This window comes from Balaenoptera musculus, chromosome 6 (assembly GCF_009873245.2).
Source record: "Balaenoptera musculus isolate JJ_BM4_2016_0621 chromosome 6, mBalMus1.pri.v3, whole genome shotgun sequence".
NCBI lineage: Eukaryota > Metazoa > Chordata > Mammalia > Artiodactyla > Balaenopteridae > Balaenoptera > Balaenoptera musculus.
In genome coordinates, this window is record NC_045790.1 from 35,814,022 (window position 1) to 35,838,040 (window position 24,019).

The 24,019-nt window shown below is 39.6% G+C and overlaps 1 protein-coding gene across 1 annotated transcript; it reads left to right on the forward strand.

The window, feature by feature from the left end:
* Positions 1-1,713: 1,713 nt before the first annotated feature.
* On the forward strand, positions 1,714-22,057 carry SMU1 (SMU1 DNA replication regulator and spliceosomal factor). Its single transcript, XM_036856014.1, has 12 exons — positions 1,714-1,841; positions 5,344-5,554; positions 6,903-7,055; positions 8,092-8,202; positions 11,262-11,390; positions 12,866-12,985; positions 14,344-14,460; positions 15,092-15,219; positions 15,792-15,918; positions 18,236-18,403; positions 20,085-20,237; positions 21,545-22,057. Exons 1-12 carry the CDS (start codon positions 1,816-1,818, stop codon positions 21,641-21,643), a joined length of 1,542 nt encoding a protein of 513 aa, XP_036711909.1. The 5' UTR covers positions 1,714-1,815; the 3' UTR covers positions 21,644-22,057.
* The last annotated feature ends 1,962 nt before the right edge of the window (positions 22,058-24,019 follow it).

Genomic DNA, 24,019 nt, shown 5'->3' on the forward strand with positions numbered 1-24,019 from the left:
AAATAGGATAATATAATACATGTTATTTTTTAGAGAAAAAGTAATCAATTTAATTGTATCCATAACTGACTGAATAAATACAAGCTGAAGTGAAACCAAAGGAATTGCCATACTTCACATAAACATTTCTTTATCACAAGAGATATTATTTTCTAAAATATCTTTCTAAGGTTAAAAGATGAGAGTAAGAAAGATAATAAGAGATTGGAGTCATTATGTTGGAATAATTTCTGACGGGGATCTTCCCAACATGTTCTCAGTACTATTAGGCTTAAGGCCCTCCAAGTATTCTGTAACTTTCTCTTTGGTATCCTGAAATTCATAAATAACATAATCTACTCATATAGATAATGAAAAAATTAATATAATGCCTAATATGTAGAAAATAAAAAGAAATTAACTTGTTATAAAATATAGTAATATGTATTTCAATATTTAAATCCTTGGGCATTACTACTAAAGACATAAAGAAGCAATGAGACGCTTGCTGTATGTATAATGAACAAGTCTGGATTTAATAGAAGTTATAAGAAGAGAAGCCATTCCATTCAAAATGATAGCAGAGGTGTGATGGACACTAGAATAAAACCTGGTATTAAGTAGTTATAGAGGAGACTTATTTGTATAAGCGAAATAGGGAAATAATCTTCATGGAAGTAAGAATAACCTGGTAAGTACTAGGTAGGGAAAATGAAGGCATACACTATTGTTGAAAATGAGCAAAGTCTTGTTTCAAGGAAGATGTTATAATAATTTTCTATGCTGCTCCATGAGATGGGATAGTGAAAGAATATGTCAGAAATCATACACCCATCTAGATATCTCACCACACGTTGGAGCAAACATTTAGACTTTTAAGGCCTTTGAGATCTTGGAGACCATGTCCTTCAAGAGTCAATGGGAAATTGAGAAAGATTTGAAAAAAGCAGTAGTATTTAAGAGTCTACAGAGAAGTTGTGTGGCAGACCTTTGGAAAAAATATCAGATAAGACTGAAAGCCAATAGGAACTCTCCAAATAAATCATTTCAATATGTAATTTTCACAACAGAGATTTCTTATCATTGTGCTGCAAATATTTTTAAAAATTTATATAGGATGGCAATAAAATATTTTTTAAAAATAATCTTTATGAAATTCATTGATATCTTTACATTTGTCTCTACTAATTTAATAATGTATGGTTTCAAGTCTACCAAAAGACGTCTCAAATCGCCCTTTACACATTTGCATTTGGTTTCATTGTTTTTCCAGTAATTGTACCACTGCTGTGAAACCATTTTCAACTAAATACTTAGTTGGAAACGTTACAAGTAATTTAGCTCGTTCCAAGAAGTGAGTATGCAAGTCCTGAGTCCCCAGCTTTTCATAATTAGATTAATTAAACTGTGTTTTGGCTTCAAAATCTTTCATTTATTTATTTACACTCAAGGAATTTTCCTGCAAATGTTGCCTAGTGGCCCACTGGTTTCCAATGTATTAATCAACCTTACCTTTAAATCTAGTCAACTAATTAAACATTTAAAAAGCAAATTTTAAAAACCAATCCTTTAAAGACAACTCTTCCTCTAGGGAGGAGAACGGAGAATTCTCTGAAGCAAGCGCCCAGGTTCCGACTTTTGACAGCCCCTCGAAGCTCCGCCTCTCGAAACCCCGCCCCTCACGCACTCCACGCCCCTCTTCCGTACAGACTGCCTCCAGAGCGGGCGTCGGACGTCGAGCGGAAGTGACGTACGGGGGCCGCCGGCGGTGTCGCTGGTGCGTTGCGCTACCGGGCCTGAGAGTGGAGTGGCCCTTGCGCCAGGGAAGATAGCGCTATGTCGATCGAAATCGAGTCCTCGGAGTGAGTCCCGTGGTGGTGGATGTTCGCGAGGTTGCGGGGGCCGGGAGGCGAAGGGTGGGGGCGTAGAAGCTGCTCGGGGAAGGCGTTGGTGAGGCTGGGGAGCGGAGGGGCATTTCCTTTCCCACAAAGAAGCTTCTTGTATCTGGCTACCTCGGAGGCGGGCCCACAAGAAAGTAGCGGACGGGAAGCCCAAAGCCCGGTGGGAGGCGGCGCGGGGTTGGCGGTAAGACATGCCTGGAAGATCCTCGCCGACTCCTGGTGCGCTCTGTGACTGAGCAAATTAGCCACCCAATCTGGACTCCGGTCTTATCTGCACAAGGGGGCCGGACTCGCAGCCTTCTTTCTCTTCCCGCCCCCAGTGAGCAGTGTGGTTTGTTTCCTCCCCTGTGCTTACAGGGCCCTCTGCTTTTTTCTGCCCAGCACTTAATCCAGTATTGTCACCGTTTGCCCACCCTACTAGCCTGTGTAGGCTTCTAGGGGCTCCTTTTCATTACAGTCCCAGTTCCTAGCACATCGTCGAGGCTCAATGATTGTCTTTGGAATGAATGAGTGATTGTCTTTGGAATGAATGAGCGACTGGCTATTTTATGAAGTTCCACGTGGCGCTGAATTTTGGTTAGTCTGTGAGCTCTGTGTGGCCCAAAGGAGGGACAGAATGTGGAAATTGGGCCAGGAGAATGATAGACTTGGGGGAGAGGGGCGCTAATGAGTGACTGAAGAAGGTCTTTAGTGAACTTTTCCAGGATTCCATCCTCTTCCTTGCTCTTGCCAACACTTATTAAATCAGCAGACGTATCATTTGTGTCCTGAGTGTAAGGGAGAGAGGACTTGTCCTCAAGATCTGCCATAGGAAGAAGGGAGGTTTATTCATTCAACAAATATTGAAGTCTACTGTGTACTTGTTTTAGACCCTGGGAATATAGTAGTGAACGAAGCAAACAAAAATCCGTGCCCTTATAGAAAGTACATTGTTATTGAGGAAGGCAAACAGCAGGCAAAAGCAGTAAGTAAAATAGGCTTAGCAAATGGTGGTAAGTGTTTTGGAGAAAAAGTAAAGCAAAGGAGGGTGATGGAGAGTGCTGGCGATGAAGACAGCTAAGTCAGGGCAGGAGTTGGAAAGGATTCCATGCTTTGAGCCTGAATCAAAGTGGGAACTGACCATTCTCCCAGCTGCATGTTTTCATTATCAATAATTGCTGCTTTTTACTAAGTATTTTCCATGCTAGTCACACTATAAGCACTGTAGTCAACCCTTTGACCAACCCCTACAGAGTAGGTATTTTTAACAGATGAGGAAACAGGCAAAGAGATGTTAACTGACTTGTCCAAAGTCACAGTAAGTGACAGAACTCTGATTTAAATTCCAGCCTATCTCCAAAGCTTTTAGCTCTTTATGTATTACACTGTGTTTGAAGGACGTGAATTTGATTTTGGCTATGTCAAATATGAGTTCTTTGCAAGCGTGGTGTTTCATTTGGGGAGTGTAAATGGAAATGTGCTATGGAAGACAGTGTGATACTGGAACAGCAGGTATCTCTTAAAGGGGCCATGAGAGAAAAGACTACTGTGAGTAGCAGTAATCAGTTCCCTTCTGCAGAAAGGGAACCCTTTTTAAGAAGAGGGTGTTTGCTTTTCTGTCCAGGGTGTATGTTCACGTGCCACGCTGCCAGTTTGAATCTTCATTTTTCCACTTATCTCTGTTACCTGGTCAAATTCTCATCTGTAAAATGGACATAAGAGTAATGCCATCCTCATAGGGTTGTTTTGAGGAGTAAATGAATCCAAAACGCTTAGAACAGTACCTGATATATAGTGAACACATAGTAAACATTGGTTATTATTTTTTGGTTATTATTTCTCTCCTGGGAAAGAGAATTGACTAAATTCCAGTCTGAAATCCCTTCCAACCAGGACAGTGTGACCCCCGATACTAGTGCTGTCCAGTAGAAATACCTTGTATGCCACATATTTACTTTTTTTTTTTTTTCAAATTAAGACATTACCTCCATTTTTTTTTTAAACGTCTCTTTTTAAATTTATTTATTTATTTATTTTTGGCTGTGTTGAGTCTTAGTTTCTGTGTGAGGGCCCTCTCCAGTTGCGGCGAGCGGGGGCCACTCTTCATCGCGGTGTGCGGGCCTCTCACTATCGCGGCCTCTCTTGTTGCGGGGCACAAGCTCCAGACGCGCAGGCTCAGTGGTTGTGGCTCACGGGCCTAGTTGCTCCGCGGCATGTGGGATCTTCCCGGACCAGGGCTCGAACCCGTGTCCCCTGCATTGGCAGGCAGATTCTCAACCACTGAGCCACCAGGGAAGCCCCACATATTTACTTTTAAGGCAAGAGAAGAACAGTGTAGTACAGCACTGTAAAGTGAACTTTTACTGTCTATATGAACAACATTCTTCACTAGACTCCTTAACACTAAGCCGAAGATCAAGAAGTTTTAATTATATATATTTAACTCGAAATGACTTGTCACATGCTGAAAACTGTTGCTTGTTCTCTGAGTATTTGGAGATTGTCTGGGTCCTCTTTTCCTTGGGAAACTGAATCCACATGTTTTTATTTCACTTGTCCTGAACATTTGGTAATAAAGGCAGTGGGTAGGTGTTATTTTTGCAAGTGAGGACACATAGCTTTGTTTTGCTTTTACATACAGTATTGCTCTACTTATTTGTGTTCAACAAATCCCTTTTAAGAAGGTCTCAATTCATATTTTCTGTTGTCATTTGAAAAATGGACCAAATCCTCCAATCATTTAGAGTATTTTGTGTCAGTGACTAGACTTGGTTTAAAGTATTTTACTATAGTGTGCAACAGTGTAATCATATGAATTAATAAGAAACTTGGCATAATAAGAAGATCTCTGACCTTGGAAGTAAGAGAGTCTTCTTGATACTAACTTGCTTCCTAGCTGACTGTGAGATATTGGGCAAATTATTTCCCTTCACTGAACCCCAGTTCTCCTATTTCTTTTTTTTTTAATTTAATTTGATTAATTAATTAATTTATTTATTGTTGGCTGTGTTGGGTCTTCGTTTCTGTGTGAGGGCTTTCTCTAGTTGCGGCAAGCGGGGGCCACTCTTCATCGCGGTGCACGGGCCTCTCACTATCGTGGCCTCTCTTGTTGCGGAGCACAGGCTCCAGACGCGCAGGCTCAGCAGTTGTGGCTCAGGGGCCCAGTTGCTCCGCGGCATGTGGAATCTTCCCAGACCAAGGCTCGAACCCGTGTCCCCTGCATTGGCAGGCAGATTCTCAACCACTGCAGCACCAGGGAAGCCCCCAGTTCTCCTATTTCTGAGTTGGAAGTAGGACTGGATGATATCTTGTAACTTAGGTTCTGTGATTTTTTTGGAAACTTTTACTCACATGATAAAGAAATGGAAAGTAGGTAGTGAAAGGAGGATGGTTGTGTAGAAAAATAAACTGAGGTGGGCTTTATTTTGTGGCCTCTTTGGTGAGTGAGGATCCATGAGCTGAATGACTTGCTTTCTTCTTTCAGTGTGATCCGTCTCATCATGCAGTACCTGAAGGAGAACAGTTTACATCGGGCATTAGCCACCTTGCAGGAAGAGACTACTGTGTCTCTGAATACTGTGGACAGCATTGAGAGTTTTGTGGCTGACATTAATAGCGGCCATTGGGACACTGTTTTACAGGCTATACAGTCTCTGAAATTGCCAGACAAAACCCTCATTGACCTCTATGAACAGGTAAGAGTGGGGGTGATGCTGATCCCCGTAGGTTGGTTTATTGTGGGCCCCCTGACTGGAAAGCATCCGTGAACATTTCTTCAAGCATTATGGGGCTGTAACAGCCCTAAAATTTACACTGTCAAAGCTTGAGTGCTACTCTGTATTTTTATCTCTCTTCTTGGAAAAGCCAAGACTTTCCCAAATTGAAATTCTTTCTTAAGTGACCATTAAATGATCTATTCTTACACCAACTGTTCTGACACCAAATAGTGTACTGCAGTTTAGTTCTGACACTAACCACCCAGAGTTAGTGCAGACCCCACTAGTTAAGGGCTCGGTCCTCTACAAGACTGTCTTTACTTCACACACCAGCCACACTTTTGGGTCTTGGGCCACCTATACTTCTGACCAACTGGCTACAAATTTGAGGGTCCCCACGACCCCCTCAGAATTGATAATTCACTAGAATGACACAGACCTCAGGAAAGTGACATACTGATGATTGCAGTTTTATTATCAGGGGGACAGATCAGTACCAGCTGAATGAAGAGACATATAGGGTGAGGTTTGGGAGGGTACTGAACCAGAGTTTCCAGTGCCTTCCCCCCATGGAGTTAGAGTTTGTCTCTTACCTGGCACATTAAAGTATTCACCAACCAGGAAGCTCCGTTGAGATTTTTCATTCAAATTCTAGTTCCTTGACCCTCTGCAGGGTTGGGCTGGCTCAGAGCATCAACCCTCTAATCATATGGTTGTTCCTTTTGATAACCAGCCCCTATCCTGAGCCATCGCCTTAGCACTAACTCAGGTGTGATGCAGAGGACTTATGAATAACAAAGATATTCCTATCACTGGGGAAGTGCCAAGGTTTTTAGAAGATGTGTGCCAGGAAACCAGGACATAGATCGTAAAATTATTATACACAGAACAGAGTGGATTTTCTGGAAATAAGAATGTCGTGTGGTTTGAAGTAAAAATAGGGAAATGGGTTTGCTTCTTTACAATCCACGTGAGTTTGGTTAATTCCCTAAAGAAAATTTTGGTAATTGGAGAAAGGTTTCTCTGGAGCCTATAGAGATATTTCCATCTTTAGTTTTCTTTAGCCTCTACATTCTGAGTAAGAGACCTAAGAGGAGAGGAGATTGGTAGATAAAAATGAAGGATGGAAGTTAAAGGATTGAAGTTATTACTTTATAATTACTGTTGTTGTCTGCCTGAAATTGCTTGTGAAAAGGAGAAGGGGCATTTCCTGATTTGTGATTTGGAAATCATTTTGGTAGGCCATTTCTATGTCAGAAATTGTACTGAAAAAGAAAAATTAATACACGAATGCATTGAAACAGCCATTTTCTTTCAATTAATACAGGTTGTTTTGGAATTAATAGAGCTCCGTGAATTGGGTGCTGCCAGATCTCTTCTGAGACAGACTGATCCCATGATTATGTTAAAACAAACACAGCCAGAACGGTATATTCATCTGGAAAACCTCTTGGCCAGGTCTTATTTCGATCCTCGAGAGGTATGACTGTGGTAATGAAAAGAAACTGTTGTTAACTTTGAGCAATAATGTGATCTTTTTAAAACCATTTTATTGGATACTTTTTGTATTTTTGATTTAATTTTTGAAAATGATACTTTTTTGTTTATTTACATTGGTTGAAATTTGCATATGTTAAAGAGAATAATCTAGTTTAGTATTTGAGGACCTTCCCTCCCTCACACACCTCATCATACAGGATTGTGTGTTGATTAGTAAAAAAGTAGACAGTTTATTCTGGTATCATTTCCCCATTAGCCCAAGTATTTAACTGGCCCAGAAGTGCTGCTCTACTGCTGGTATGTTCACTGTGCATTTGTGTCCCTTTGGAAGCGCAGAGTCTTAACCACTGGACCACCAGGGAAGTCCCGGTTCTTTTAGTTCTTAAAAGCTTGTGTTTTTGCTGCTCAGCTGATTATGCTTACTGGTAGAGCATGATGATTGATATTCTTTTATTCTTCCAAAACCATATATATATAGTTTCATTCTTTTTCACCCAGCCTTTTACTAGAAGCTTGTCTAAGTAGGAGGAAGAAGAATTTAATAGGCACTGCATAATGGGAAGTTGTTAGAGTAAACTCACAGAAACCGTGAGGATAAAGGAAGGAGTTTGGATTGCCAGGACAGGATTTAAGTTAGAGGTGGTGAAGAACTTCTGGGCTGGGAGTCATTTGACTGAACAAAATTATTAAAGAATAAAAGAATCCTTGGCTCTGCAGCTTTTTCAAAAATTGGAAAAACAACTCTGGCTTTGACATAGTTTACTTAGGCTCTTTTCAGAAATAATGGTGTGGATTGGCTGACCTCAGTTCTATCTCAGCTCATGCTTTTGAAATGCAAGTGGGTAGAATTGAGAAGTTGTTTTTAAAAACTAAATAGTTTGATTAATCCTCTGTTTAACTTTTTATGTTTTCCTTTTTGAATGTTTCTGCTTGATTACTGTTACTTTTTAAAAAATAAGCACATTTATGTCTTTTGCCATTTCTTGGAAGTGATGCTACTGCCGCTCCTTTTTCAGGCATACCCCGATGGAAGTAGCAAAGAGAAGAGAAGAGCAGCGATTGCCCAGGCCTTAGCTGGGGAAGTCAGCGTGGTGCCTCCATCTCGTCTCATGGCATTGCTGGGTCAGGTAATTAAAGCCTGTGGAACTGAAATGACTCTGAACTCCTGGTAGTGTTTCCTGTACCATATAAAGTCTATGTATGAGCTAAAGAAATCAGACATCCTAAGAACTGGGAGATACCTGTAGAGCTGCTTGTACCAACAGCTGTGCCATGCCACATTCATCTTTCCTGGGAGTGACAGTATAGATTAGTGGTTAAGGGCGTACACTCTAGAGACAGAATTAGGGTAACAATAGAACTTATCATCCACTCTTGAGGGCATTGTTGATCATCGTGCCAGAACACTGTCTGAAACAAATTGGAACAAATGTTCACCATAGTTAGAATCTGAGCTCTCTCACTTACCAGCTATGCGGTCTTGGGCATATTACCTAACTTTTTGATCCCAGTTACTCATCTAGGTGTTGTAGTAAGGATTAAATGAGATAAAAGGTACTTAAAACAATTGTATTTTGCCTGGCACCTTGTAAACACACAGTAACTGGTAGCTGCTGGTGGTGTTTGTTTTTTCTTTTTCTTTTCTTTTTTTTTTTTAGTAGTAGTAGTATTACTAGCATTGTTGTTATTATTTTTAATGCGACCTAGAGTACAGACTCCTTTCTGACCTCATCTTCCCCGTGCTCTTGGTTGCTCTCAACCATGATAACCACTCGTCTTCATGAAACTCCTCTCTTGGTTTTTCTAACCCTATTCTTCTTGGCTTCCCTTTTCATCTCTCCAGTTGTTCCTTTCTTGGTTGTTAGAGGAAGGAGATAGGGGTGATGTAGAGAGGGGTTTTCGTTTTTGTTTTTTCCTTTTAAAGTTGGGAGTGATTTGAAACTGCTGCAGACTAAGGGTAAAGAGCGTGTAGAGAGTACCCATTGATTGGAGACAGGTCAAGTTCTCCAGTCATTAAAGTAAAATATGAAAAATAAGCAACATATGAATTTTGGAAAGAAATAAAATTAGTAGTATTTATAAACATTAATATTTCAAATATAATCATAGTATTAATTTAAAAGTTTGGTAAAGTTGTGAGATATAAAATATACCAAAGTTGATTACATTTCTACATATCATCACTGGCCAGTTCGAATATTCAGTGAAAAAAAGAGCTTTTGTTTATAGCAACAGCATATAATATAAGAATTCTAGCATTAACTTTTGTGGGTAATACATGATTTATTTCCATTTTTAAAAAAGGCAAAAGCCTTTCAGAGCTTTCAAGAGAAATAGAAGATTTGAGTAGATGGTGAAACATTGATTTTCCTGGATAAGACTGACATTGATGCCAGTTCTTCTTAGATTTAAGGCAGTTTATAATAAAGATCACAATAGGATTAGAACTGTTTCACAGAAGAATTCTAGTGTTCACTTGAAAAAATAAACTTGGAAGTATATTCATCAAAGAAATTTTGGAAAGGAAGAATGTTGAGAGCATACTAGCCCTAGAAATAGTGAAGCTTTTAACAGGTTTATAGTTTGAATCATTTTGGTACTTGGCATCCAGTGCAACAGCAGTGCAAGAAATTGATCCTGTTATTTATAAGAATTCAATAGATGATAATGGGAATGTCACAGAACCTAGGAACAGGGAAGAATTATTAAGTGTATGGTGTTGGGGCACGTACTTTAGAATGGGGGAGAAATGTCAGATCAGAGCCTTCTCTCATATTTTATAAGCATAATTTCAGATAGAGTGAAAGTTATGTATTTTAAGAATATAGAAAAACTTAGGTGGTGGTATAATGTATCAAACCTCCTGTTAGGGAAGGACTTCCTGTGAGTAGGGAGTAAACACCAAGGTAGTAAAGGTCAACAAATTTCATTACTTGAGAGTTTAACTTAAGATGAAAAGAAACCTTTAAAGCTATAATAAAAAAAATGGGTAGATTGGGAAAAAAATTCTTTTTGGCAAACATAAACAAATACAATGTGTTGATCACATTAAAAGCTCACAAATTGATAAGAAAAATAGTAAGACCACAATAGATGAGTGAGCAAAGAACACGAATAAACAGCTAACAGAAGAAATATATGTAGTTAATAAACATGCAGAAAAGCTCAAACTCTAATCAGAGAATTGACTAAAGTAGGGCGTAACTTTCCACTCATTAGAGTTTTTAAATGACATCCAAAATTATTGTTTTCTTGATATAGTAAAGGGAAAAAGGAATCAACATTGATCATGTCCCTGTGTTATATAGACTTTACATATATTATTTTATTTTATCCTTTCATCAGCTCTAGGAATTAGGCTTTTCCCCTGAATTTAGTTGGTGAAATTGGGAGTCAGAATAGTTGACAAACTAGGACCATTTGTCTTCAAAGTCCATGGTTTTTCCACTCCCCGTAATGCAGTCGTGAATGCTATTGAAGTTGTGTCTTTGGGGGAAAACACTTTGGCAGTATATATAAAGAGCCTTAACCGTTTGTGTTCTTTTCTTGATTCAGTAAGTCCTCTTCTAGGAATCTATTCCAAGTGGGGAATATCCTCATAATAGAAAAAGCCTTATGTCCAAAGGTGTTCACTGCAGCATTATTTAGATGAGTGCAAAAATTAGAAGCAGTATAAATGTCCATTAATATATTAAATAAACTGTGAAACATCCACTGCATAGGATATATTGTACAGCCATCGAAATGTTAGTCATGTCATAGCATGATCTAATGATAGGTGAAAACAGAATATAAAATTTTACATATGGTATAATTACAGCTATATAAATTAAACATATATGTCAGGGGAAAAATACTACAAGGTAACATATGAAATGCTAGCAGTAGCTGTGTTTGGATGTTGGAACTATGGGAGATTTCTGTTTTTCAAATTTTATTTATAATAAGAGACACCTATAAGAAAATAGGTGTAAAAACATGGCCCTGTTGGCTCTCAGAGTCCCCTTCTACCCTGAGATCAGCCTGTGTTCCTAGGACACAGAGTAGCCGAGCTTATGTTGTGTTTGGATGGCCAAAGATGGTTGGGTCTGGATGGCTCACAGTTTCCTGTGAACCTCACCCTTTCAGGCTTTGAGCAATCAGGACCAGATCTTAAAAGCACCCAAGTGGATTTCTTTTCTCATAGGCACTGAAGTGGCAGCAGCACCAGGGATTGCTTCCTCCTGGTATGACCATAGATTTGTTCCGAGGCAAAGCAGCTGTCAAAGATGTGGAAGAAGAAAAGTTTCCTACACAGCTGAGCAGGCATATTAAGGTAGGATCCTTGGACACTCAGCCAGTCGGTAGTCATTTGTTGGGGACTCAATGTATGCTTGCTCAGCCAGGCCCTGTGCCAGGAGCTTGGGCTGGGGAGCAGAACTCATTCTCCAGCTCTGACAACATTCATGGTTGCTGCTGGTGACCCAGGCAGTGGCACACCTCAACTGTATTACCGAGTGGACATACATTGGACATCTGGCCCATCATCTGCCCTTGGACTTCCTCCAAGGAATCCTGCATTTGGAAGACTGCTTAGCTCTTTGGTTAAGCCTGGGACTAAGAACCATGAAATTTCTATATATTTGTCCTGTTCAACATTTGTGTTTTTGCTTGCTACGTGTTAGGCAAAGTACCAGGCATGGATTATAAACTGGGCTTGAGTGGTGTTTGAGGAAAATAATTTTATCACCTTGATGGCTGGTTCTTGGTGTTTTTTGTTTTTGTTTTTTGACTTTTCTAAGAAAAAGCATAATGAAACAATTGTTGCAGTCCTCAGAATTACAACCATATTTGCTACTTTAGCATCTCCTTTTTATTAGTTTCTTTCTGGGTTTGTGCTCTGAATTTATAGATTGAAAAATAATTCATATTCCTCAAATCTTTGACTTTGGCTTAGTGTTTTGAATTTGTCTTTTCTGGATTATATGTTTTGATTTGCATGTAAAGGTATTTTGGGGCAGCACTTTTATTTACCCTGGTTAAAACCTTGCGACAAATAGAAATCCATTATAATTATGCTGCCAGACTAAGATTTTCTGTTATAAACACTTCCTTTTTTGGCATTTAAAATGAAACTTATAATAGAACTTTTCTCTGTTCCCATCTGTCTAATGTTCTGTAGTTTTTATCTGTTAATGGAAGCATCTTTGCTGGTAAATGCTCAGGATACATTTCCCAGGCAGACAATCTGTCAGCTCTAATCAGTTCTCCTAGAGTTAGTCAGCCACACGTTATCACTTGATCAAATGAAGGTCATGAAAAGAAGCAGTGATGGAAAATTTGTTTAAAATATAGTGGAGGAAAATAGCCATTTATTTTGAAAAATGAATTTTTTCCCCCAGATGAAAAAAAAAAAGGAACATATGCCATATTAAGTTGAGTGTGAAAGTCATGCCAACAGTGGCTGATTCTGGTAAAAATTTATTGCTTGAGTTAACAGGATTATTTGTTCTAAGTCCCTTGTTAAAATATTATTTTGCTTTTCTTTGGAAATACCAACTTCATTTAAAAAAAAAACAACAAAAACAAGAACAAAAACTAGTTTCAGTGGAGAGCCTAGACGCTCAACTGGTTGGAGAAAATATATCTAGCATCTCTTGGTGTCTGGGTACAGAAACACCCCTCCCAAACTCCATGATACAGGAGCTTTATGGCTTTATGCTAGGGCAGAGCTCTCAAAAGTTTAAAATGGGAATTGTTTTAAGGCCACTACATAAAAGTGCATCTGTTTCATTGTTTCATTTGAAACAGTTTGGTCAGAAATCACATGTGGAGTGTGCTCGATTTTCTCCAGATGGTCAGTATCTGGTTACTGGGTCTGTTGATGGATTCATTGAAGTATGGAACTTTACGACTGGAAAAATCAGGAAGGTAAAGTATTTTAAATACATTAATATTTCTAGTGGGAGAATTATCTGTTACTGTTTTTAAATTATCTGTTATTTTTGCAATTTAAATTTACTTTTTGAATGGGTAATATGTACATCTGATAAAACATTTTATAAAGTAGAACGGTTATTCAGTAAAGAGTCTTGTTCCCCCCTCTTGTCCCTCAGCCAGTCAGTTCCCTTCCTTGGTCCACTCAGGGTTACCAGTTTCTTATGTAACTTTTCTGGAATATTCTATGTGTATATGTAAGCAGTTGCTTATTGTTTCCTATCTAACCTTATTGTAGGACTAATTGTGTTTCATTCTGAATGAAGTGGAATATCTTTTTATATGTGAAAAGCCACCAGTATTTCCTGTTCTGTGAAGTCTTTTCATATCCTTTGCCCGTTTCTCTTTTGGATTGCTTCTGATTCAATACTTGTGTATATTGCAAAATGATCACCACAGAAAGTCTAGTTAACATCCTTCATCACACATAGAAGCTTTTTTTTCTTGTGATGAGAACTTTTAAGATCTACTCTTTTAGCAACTTTCAAATATACATACAGTATTACTAACTGTAATCACCATACTGTATATTACATCCCCATGGCGCTTATTTTACAACTGGAAGTTTGTACCTTTGGACTTCCTTCATTATGTTTCTTTTTATGTTTAATTGTTGATCCATCTGGCATTTGTTTAGGGTGATAAAATTGGTGTAGATCCAACTTAACTTTTTCCCAAATAGCTACTTGTTGACTAACCCCTGATTTAAAACGTAATCTTGATCATAGAGTACTAAATTCCACTCCATGCTTAGTGGATTTATGAGTGACTTTCACTTTCTACATTGTCTATTTCTTTATAATTTACCTTTTTTTTTTTAACCATGAAGCAGTCTCTTTCTATACTTTAGAAAAAATATATTTCAATATGAACAGTAATGGATGATAAAAGAAAAGTAACAAATAAATAGATTAATCAATACATGGTTTTAGGAAAGGTAGCTGACAGTATGGACAAAACATTAATTTCTCATGTCATACCCTAAAAACAAATAAATTCAGATATATTAAAGATGTACAATATGTACTGTAGGGAAATTTTGCTTAGAAAGGATCATAAGCAAAAGATGTAGGCTAATATGTTTGCATTTTTTATAATAGTTATTTGAATTGTGTAAAAAAGTTATTCCCAGTATTATCAGTTGTTCATCAGGATAGTGTGCATGACACTATTTGCTTTGGAGATTTAGCGTCGGCATAGTCCATTATCCTGCTTTTAGTGAGTTTGCAGAGACCTGGGGTAACTGGTGTTTTTGTGTTATTTTGATAACTGCTTATCATTGTTTCCTTTAGGATCTTAAGTACCAGGCCCAGGATAACTTCATGATGATGGATGATGCTGTCCTCTGCATGTGCTTCAGCAGAGATACAGAAATGTTAGCAACTGGTGCCCAAGATGGAAAAATCAAGGTATGAATCAGTGGCATGAACTCTTGTATGTAGACATTTTGAGAGTTCTGTAATGAGTTAGTGTCCTGCATAGGTTTTTTGCTTAATAACAGCTACTCTTTATGGAGCATCAGCTTTATGCCAGTGACTTTAGTTTTTCTTCTTTAATCCTAATAATAACTCTGTCTAGGGAGGTCCAGTAATTTAAGGTCACACAGTTGGTAAGTGACAGATCTGGGACTTCAGTCCAGATCTGCTTGTGCCCTTTCTGGTGTGCCACTGTGGCTCACCTTATATGGTGTGTTGTGCTTAGGGGATGGGGTGGTCTGCAGGTGATTAGCAGTTGATTAGCTGTGGCTTGTATGTAATTGCTGTTAAAATCCCCTGGGCTAGATAAAATACAGAAATGGTCTCTGCTAAGTGAACTTAGAGTCTGAATTTTTGTTTTAATAATTTAAAAGGAAAGAGGCTTAAGTTTCAAAGGATTCAAGTTATCATTGTATTGTGTGAACCAGACATATCATATTCAGCTATTAGCATGCATTTTTAATGCTGTTTTTAGCATATTAGTGAGCACTGCATCTTGCTTGGCTCTGCAGAGTAGAGTGGGACAGTATTTACAGGTTTTTACTATTCTTTTTTTTTAATAAAGGTATGGAAGATTCAGAGTGGACAGTGTTTAAGGAGATTTGAAAGAGCACACAGTAAAGGTGTCACCTGTCTAAGCTTTTCTAAGGATAGCAGTCAGATCCTTAGTGCCTCTTTTGACCAGACAATTAGGTAAGTAAGAATCCCCAAACTGCCCTCACTTGGGTTTAATATGGTGAAGCCTTAGAGGGCGGTACTAGTGATTCCTTATGTTTTCACCAGGATGCTTTTATATGGAGAGTGAGGGTGTGTGAGACCTTATTTCCCCAAAGTACAGCTGACACAGTGCTATTGTGTTGTCCATTTGGGTCTTTACCTAGAAGAGAGATTAGAAAGGGATTATAGCAGTACTTCATATTTCTCAAAGTGTGGTCTGTGGACCCACCTGCATCAGAGTCACCTTAGAGGACATGTGACAAATACAGATTCCTGGGACCCGGCAGAGACCTAGAAGTCTGTTGCTGAACAGAAGCTTGTGGTATTATTGGCATATTTTCTTCCAGTCTCTGTGCAAAGCTTTTGTTGTGGTTTTGTTTGATTGTTTGACATAAGGAAAATAATACTGCATACATAATTGCATAGCCCTCATTCTTAATATTTTAACATGAGCTTCTATAATTCATCTAAAATGCTTTCAACAGTTGGTCCCAACCATAATATGTAGAATATTAATTGTTCTTTTCATTTGCTTTTATTTGTGATAGAATTCATGGTTTAAAATCTGGAAAAACCCTGAAGGAATTTCGTGGCCATTCCTCCTTCGTTAATGAAGCAACATTTACACAGGATGGGCATTATATTATTAGTGCATCCTCTGATGGCACTGTAAAGGTTAAGTATTTGCTACTGGTTTGTTTTGGGGTGTCTATTCCATTTTTGCCCTTTGAGGAGTTTTCAGTGGTGATAATGGTGATAATTGTGGTGGTTAAACCTCTTTACTAAGTATTTTAGCCATAATTGAGGTGAGTCTGTGACAATAGTAATATTCTGTGGTAATTCCTATTGGCCTAGGGACCTCAAATCTCAGCCCTACAGACGCTATCGTGTGTAGGAAACGAGGAAAGATGTGGAGTTCTAAACTTAAGTCCACCCCCGTTTACAGTGGTGAAATTCCATCTTGCCATAGGTATGGTCCACCGCAACAAGTTCACGAAGAGCTCAGTGGCTAAATAAATAGGTCTCATCCCACTCCGAGCCCCCACATTCGGGCCTTTCTAATAGCATTTCAAGAGGAGCAGGAGGGGCGTAGAGTAGAACCAAGTCCTCTCTCAGATACTTATTTATTGCCTTCAGCTCTCATCTGAAAGTAGTGGCTCTTCGGTACCTTAAGAGATTTAGTTATTTCAACAGAGGGCCTCATTTCCTAGAGAAGATGGGAAATCCGAATAGAAAATCGCTAGAGATCTTTGAGACACTCCATTTACATTCTAGATCTGCTTTTAAATTGCCTTATGTGAGTGTTACGTGGCAGAAGACCTAAACATTCTAACACAAATCCCTAACAGTCAGACCACCTTCTGCAGTGGCTTGTTCTGGCTTGGGAATTGAACCAGAAACCTGAAGGTAGGAGATGTACTCTTCCTCAGGATGGGTGCGGAAATACAGAGCTCTTAGTGCTTTAGTCATGCGGTTTGCCCTCTTTGTGCTATGTATCAATATATGGGCCTCACAACTTGTAAAAATACCATTGGGAGGTGGCTTGTGTAGGTCTCTTTGTTTTGTGGTCTTTTCCTTTAGTTCTGCAGTAAGTGGGGGAAAGCATCTCACTGACCTTTTGGACAGAAAACTCTAGAAGTCTTAGAACTCTTGATCCCTGAAATGTTCATTGCTTTTCTAGGCTGCTGGGCTTTGGAGAGGAGATTGGGGTAGATGATACAGTATTTATTAAGAAAATAAATACTGGGACAACTAGTGGGGCAACTATTTCCTCCTGTTTATAGGTATTCATTCAACATCTGTTTTGTGCTGGGTTCCATTGAAGGCACAGAAGAAACACAACATAGTCCATGCCTTTGAGGTTTTTATACCTCATGAAGTGAGTGCTGTCCAGACAATGCCAGGCAATAGTTGGTCCATCCCTTCTCTAAGCACATTTCAGATTTCAATAACTGTGATGTCTGATTTAACCACTTCAGTTCATAGTAGCTCAGAAGGGCCAGGTGAAAAGCATTAGGGTGGAGAACTATTAGCAGAAGAAATGTTGGACTGGGAGAGGTCACACAAGTGGCCAAGAGTAGCTTCCACGTCATGGATCCTCATGTGTGTCTGTTAACATTGTAACTTCTGTGCAGTGGTTCTCAGTACAAGCTGAGAATCATTTGTGGAGCTTTTAAAAAATGCACAGGAACTTCCCTGGTGGTGCAGTGGTTAAGAATCCGCCTGATGATGCAGGAGACATGGGTTCGATCCTTGGTCCGGGAAGATCCCACATGCTCGCTCTAGAGCCCACGAGCCACAACTACTGAGCTCTCCCACCACAACTACTGAAGCCCGCGCGCACTAGGGTCCGCCTGCCACAGCTCTACTGAAGCCTGCGTGCCTAGAGCCCGTGCTCTGCAACAAGAGAAGCCACCGCAATAAGCCCTCACACTGCGATGAAGAGCAGCCCCTGCTCACCACAACCAGAGAAAGCCCGCACAGCAACGAAGACCCAACACAGCCAAATAATTAACTAATTAATTAAAAAAAAAGATTAAAAAAAATGCAGAAACCTACATCCCACTCCAGACCTACCAAATCTGAATCTCAGGGTCCTGAGCATATAAATCTAAAAAACCCTCATTTCATTTTGGTGTCCAGAGAAGGGTAGCTTTCTGGTTGTTTATGACAGTAGCAGTGTTGACACATAGCTGATGTTAAAGGTAGGTAGCTTGTTAGCCAAGGAAAATTTTGTAGGAACAGATAATAAATTTTAAAAGGATTTTATTATTTCGCTTTCTGGTTTTTATTTTGTTTATACCAGTTAATCAGCAAATGGGGAGTTCTTATGTATATGGCAATGCTAGGTATTTGGACTGTAAGCAGCTTTTTTTTCTGAGTCAATTTTTTTCTTTTTTAGTAATATAATTTTCAACTGCAAAACATTAGAAATTGTTAACCTTCCTCCCCCGCCCCCCAAATGTTTATGCCTTATATTTTTGTGTTGTAGATCTGGAACATGAAGACCACAGAATGTTCAAATACCTTTAAATCCTTGGGCAGCACTGCAGGGACAGACATCACTGTCAACAGTGTGATCCTGCTTCCTAAAAACCCAGAGCACTTTGTGGTTTGCAACAGATCAAACACAGTGGTCATCATGAACATGCAGGGACAGGTGAGTGCTCAGAAAGTGCCTTTGCTCAAGCCCTGTGGGCCGTTCCCAAATCAGCGTGTCTTGGTCCTGGCACTTTCAGTAACCAAATGTGGGTTCACCACTTGGAAAACCATATACACTGTATTTGTTTTTCAGACACTTACTTAAAATTTTAAATTCTGTGTCTACAAAACATCTTTTTGGCATCTCAATAGTTAATCTACTTTCCCCAGGATGTTTGTATACTATTCTCTTTCTTTTGCATCCTTTGGATAAATGAGACCCTGATCTGTCTTTAAGCCTCCTGCAGAACCTCACTGAAAATTTTGATATAACAATCCCTGTGTGAGTGAGGGAGATAGTGTGTGTGGATTACCAGCTTGGGACATCTGCTAGCTACCATGTGATCTAAGGTGGAACTCCAATAGGAGAAGGGCAACAGTGTCTTTGTGATGTGTATTTGTAATCAGAACACCTGCTGGTTCCCAAGGAACCTCACTTTTATAGCACCAGGGACATTAGGAGTATCAAGGTTGAGGTCTCAAGCCCTGGGACTGTGTTGTGATGCTACTGAAATGTTGGGCTGGGCATTTGGGGATCCTGCTGAGCATGGGGAAGACCCAGGGGCTGGTGTATGGAACTCTCTCTCCATTGCTTGAGTCCCTATAAATGATAAATTGGTAGTGACGAACGTATGGTTGAGATGGCTGGTCTGCAGTACCTGTTGGGACACTGCATAATAGCCATAGTTGCCCACTTCCTAGTTTTCTGCTTGGCTTTTTAAAAACTTAAAAAAATTTTTTTTAGATTCACAAAGAAGTTACAAAAACAGGTCAGAGAGTTCTTATACACCCTTGACCTGCATCCCCCAATGATAACATCTTACATAAACATTGTACAGTTATCAAAACCAGGAAATTGACATCAGTACAACACTGTTAACTCACATACAAACCTTATGTAGATTTTACGCCTTTACATGCATTCATTTTGAGGTGGGACATGAATAGGTCTGTGAAATTTCATCTCGTGTTGATTTATGTAACCACCACGATTAAGATACAGAACTGTTTCATCACTCCCAAAGAAACTCCCTTGTGCTACACTTTTATAGTTAAATCCTTCCCCCACAGCTCTAGCCCCTGGCAGCCACTGATCTGTTTTCCATTATTACAGTTTTTCATTTTGAGAATAGTAATTAAATGGAATCATACAATATGTAGCCTTTTAACCTTTTGAGATTGGTTTCTCTCCATTGATTTATGGTGATCTTAATGGTATGTAAAATAGAGCAAGCAAGGTCTAGGAGACAGAGTTCCATCATGAATGGAGAGGGCATCTCATTCTGTTAGAAAGAGGAAACTGGGGAGCATGGGCCCACAGAGCATTGAGAACCAGTAGTATGTTGATTTAGGAAACTGTGTATGCTAACGAATTTGCTTCTGGGTAAGATGGCTCAGTAGGCTAAAGAGTAGGATTGGTGACTTGGGACAAGTGAATTGTAAATGTCTGTCTGCCACTGACTTAAGATAACTTATCCTTTGAGTATTTCAGGACATGGTGAATGGAACTGGTAACCTAATTATAAATGACAGTAAACCAAAGTACAAAATAACATAAAGATGTCAGTTTAAACTGCTGCAGTAGAACTGTTGCTAATCCAGGTGTTTTATTTTTACCTTGGGCTGTGTTAATGATCTAGATTGTCAGAAGCTTCAGTTCTGGTAAGAGAGAAGGTGGTGACTTTGTTTGCTGTGCCCTGTCTCCCCGTGGTGAATGGATATACTGTGTAGGGGAGGACTTTGTGCTCTACTGTTTCAGCACAGTCACTGGCAAACTGGAGAGAACTTTGACAGTAAGTATTACTGACTTACGGCCATCTACAGAAATTGTTAATGCTTATGTCTTTCTGAACTCTGACGTAAACCTTTTCCAGACTGCTATCTGTGTGAACCTTGGTATAAAAAAATGTAAAAATGTTATCACTAAATAAAAAAAAAGGCCCGTAAGTAATTGTATGGAATTACCTCCTGTATCAGGAAAAGTCATCCTTTCGTGAGCCTTCAGCTTCAGGTGGATAGGATGGGTGTACATAAAGCAGAGAAGAAGGAAGGGAACATGGCTGTCCAGCCAGCTAGATTGGTTAGACCTTCTCCAGGGCGATTGGAGAGTGGCAGATGTAGCTAGTCCTCTCCGTGTCCTTTCAAAGGCAAGTTCCTTGCATATTATCCTATCAAACTGATTATGATGTTTTTAAGCAGCTTTGTGTTGTAAGAGGGCTCAATCAGTAACAAGGAATAATTAATGCTAGCTGCTGTAACAAACAATCTTTAAATCTCAGTGGCCTAACACAATGAAAGTTTATTTCTTATTATGTCACAGTGTGATATAAATTGCATTGTCCTCCTCTTTTAGCTGTGCCATTTGGAATATGTGGCCCCTAAGATCTTAGAAGGAGAAAAGATAGTTGAAGGGGTATACTGGATGTTTTAAAGATCCACATCTGGAAGTGGTTTGTTTATATTACTTTGTTCGTCATTCTTTTTTGATTAGAATTGGTCCCATGCCACCCACAGCCCAAATGCAGAGGGGTGGTTGGGCAGGGAAAATGTAGTCGTCTGCAGTCCAGGAAAAAGAAATGGTCTGGTGAATGTATAAAAAATTATACACATACCTGTTAAGAGAATAATCTCATCTCAAACTGTTCTTGAGTGAACTGTTGGTACATCTGCCTTGTGAAGCCTCCAGTATAGATCCAAGATGTGAACAAAACAAGATGAGGTGGAAGGTGTCCTCTAGTTGAGGAAAATACTAAGTTCACTGAGTTGAAGGAATTGTTTGGTCTCAGCCACCGTCTTGGCTTAATATTTATAAAATGGTGATGATGACTAGGACCGGCTGTAGTGCAGGAGTGCTTTGGCCCAAAGTGTTATTTATACATTATGAAGAAAAGTACAGAAAATGTCATCAGTCCTGTGATAGCCTTGTTTGAGTTTTTGGTTTGTGTGTTTGGTTAGCACTCTTTGAGGCTGCCTTGGGCTTGATTCCTTTGGTGAGAAGTAGGAGCTTCACTCTTCTTCCCTCCCACTCAGCTCTGGAAGCGTCTTCAGAGTGATTTGTTAGAGACCTGTATACCCTAATCCTGTGCTTTACCTATTCCAGGTTCATGAGAAGGATGTGATTGGTATCGCACATCACCCTCATCAGAACCTGATTGCTACTTACAGTGAAGATGGACTCCTAAAACTCTGGAAACCCTAATTCAACTTTTCTTTTTAAACTAGCTTGAGAGCATGTACTTAAAATGAAGACATATTCATGTGTTGCTTTTTTTTTTTAGGCCAGCTTTTCTAAGTAAATTGTCTGAATTAGGCACAAGAATAATTTTGTGAAAATTCATGTTTAAGTAGCAGTTACTCTTTTTTATATATTTTCAAGGTATTCGCTTATCTAACTGGGGCAGTCACGTAATGTTTTCAATAGTCTTTTACCTGGAGAGTGAAATACCGATATTTCTAGGGAAAAACTGTACTCCTTTGATTATCTGAAATGCTGATTAAAACAGGCCTCCTGCAGTAAAACTTGTAAATAAGGAACTATCCCAAATTCAGTAGCTGTTTACTGTTCCATCTTTTTTTTTTTAAAAGATGTTAATAAACTTTACACCTTTCTGGAGGCTTTGTTTTTAAATGTAAATAAGTGCTCATCTAGTTAACATATTTACTTGGAATCAAATGAAGAGGGTGGGACACTATATTATTATTCCTGAATCTCAAGTACAGCCAGAAGTCAATTCCTGGGTAGGACAGACTGAATGTAAAGTCAGGTGTCACATAGGATGTCATTTCACTGCCCTCCCCCAGGCATTCATTTTTCTTAGCTGTGCCTTTTCCAGGGAATATCGTCTTCATTTTATGGATAGAACTAGTTGCAGGATACATTATATGAGAATTCAGTTTTGGCATATTTGGAAATGCATGTGGGTGTCTCTTTTCTGTTTCAACCAGAGATGTATATGGAATGCCTGTGTTGATGTGTGAAGGTACTATGCTAGGTACCATTTCAAGAGAGTGAGCTTGTTTGCTTGTGCAGGCCTTTTATGCCCCCTTTTAATTTTCCCAATTAGTAGGTACAAACAAGTGGGGAAAGTTTTGTATAGTCTTACAAACCTTTGTCACTTGAAATATAGCCTGATCTTGTATTTGGGATCAGCTAGCTGTGCCTAGCACATAAAAATGGTTAATATTGGCTGAATAATTCTTAGCAGCACTATGAAATCCATCTTTCCCAGTTATATTCCCCAAACTGACACAAAACCTGCAGCTTTTTCACAGAATGTCATTTGCTGCCAATTTGAGAGTTGAATAGCTGTGAGTCTATATTAATGTAGTCTGCCATTCCTCCCAGTGAAGAGGCTTTCACTTAAGAAAGTTTAAGGTGGAAAGAGCTTATACTAAAATTCCTTAGAAAAATCTTCAAGAAACTGGAGTTTTGATTTAGCCCATGACCTCGTGAACTGGCAGTTGTGAGATGCACACTTTGTGCCAAGGCTCATGGAGAGCAAGAATCTTTTCAGCACATGTACACTTATTCTTTTTTGGGAATTTTTAGCAAACACCTTCTGCTCCTGCACCTAGTGCTCAGGATGGTTAAAAATACTAGTTTCTGTCACAGGATGGGGGAGAAAAACAAGTTAACAGGATTAATTAGAATAGTTAGATAATAGAAAATCTGGAGTGAGTTAGTTGTTTTTTTGATGATCCGGACCTAATGGGTTAGGAAAGGCTTTCTGGAGTTGACCATAAAAGGACCAACAGGACCTGAAGGTAAAGGGCTTTGGTGATCTTAGGAGCACTGCAGTGTGCCATAGCTGCAAGGCATGTGCTAGACATATGGTAGGGTCTGGGGAGACCAGGCAAAGAGGAGAGGACTGGACTGAGAGCCATTAAGTATATCTTCTTTTTTAACGAAGTAATGCATTGGTGTTAACAAAGAAAAAATGGGGGAAAAAAATGAATTTTGTTTTTCCCAGGTCATCTGTGTTTGTGTATCTGTCCACAACTTCATTTTGCACAAACCTAAAAGGTGTTTTTTTTTTTTAATTTTAATTTTTTATTTTTTAAATTTATTTATTTATTTATTTATGGCTGTGCTGGGTCTTCGTTTCTGTGCGAGGGCCCTCTCCAGTTGCGGCAAGCGGGGGCCACTCTTCATCACAGTGCGCGGGCCTCTCACCATCGCGGCCTCCCCTGCTGCGGAGCACAGGCTCCAGACGCTTAGGCTCAGTAATTGTGGCCCACGGGCCCAGCCGCTCCGCGGCATGTGGGATCCTCCCAGACCAGGGCTCGAACCCATGTCCCCCGCACTGGCAGGCAGACTCTCAACCACTGCGCCACCAGGGAAATCCAAAAGTGTTGTTTTGTTTAAAAGTGGAAATGAGCTTCCCTTACTCTGCGCCTCGTTTTTTTTCCTTTTAGCCCCCATGGCCATCTCCAGTACAAAAGGCAGGCGGAGCCCCGGGGTAAGAGGCAGAGGTGGGAGAAGGGCTGTCTGGCTCCTGGACACCATGGCAACTGCCCAACACTTCCTCTGCGGGAGGAGAGGTGGTGGAGGGTGTGCTGCCCAAACTCGGGGGTG

Coding starts and splice junctions, on each gene's coding strand:
- SMU1 (XM_036856014.1), top strand. CDS start 1,816: ATGTCGATCGAAATCGAGTCCTCGGA. Junction 11,391..12,865: donor AGCTGAGCAGGCATATTAAG/GTAGGATCCTTG, acceptor CATTTGAAACAG/TTTGGTCAGAAATCACATGT. Junction 15,919..18,235: donor CCTCTGATGGCACTGTAAAG/GTTAAGTATTTG, acceptor TTTGTGTTGTAG/ATCTGGAACATGAAGACCAC.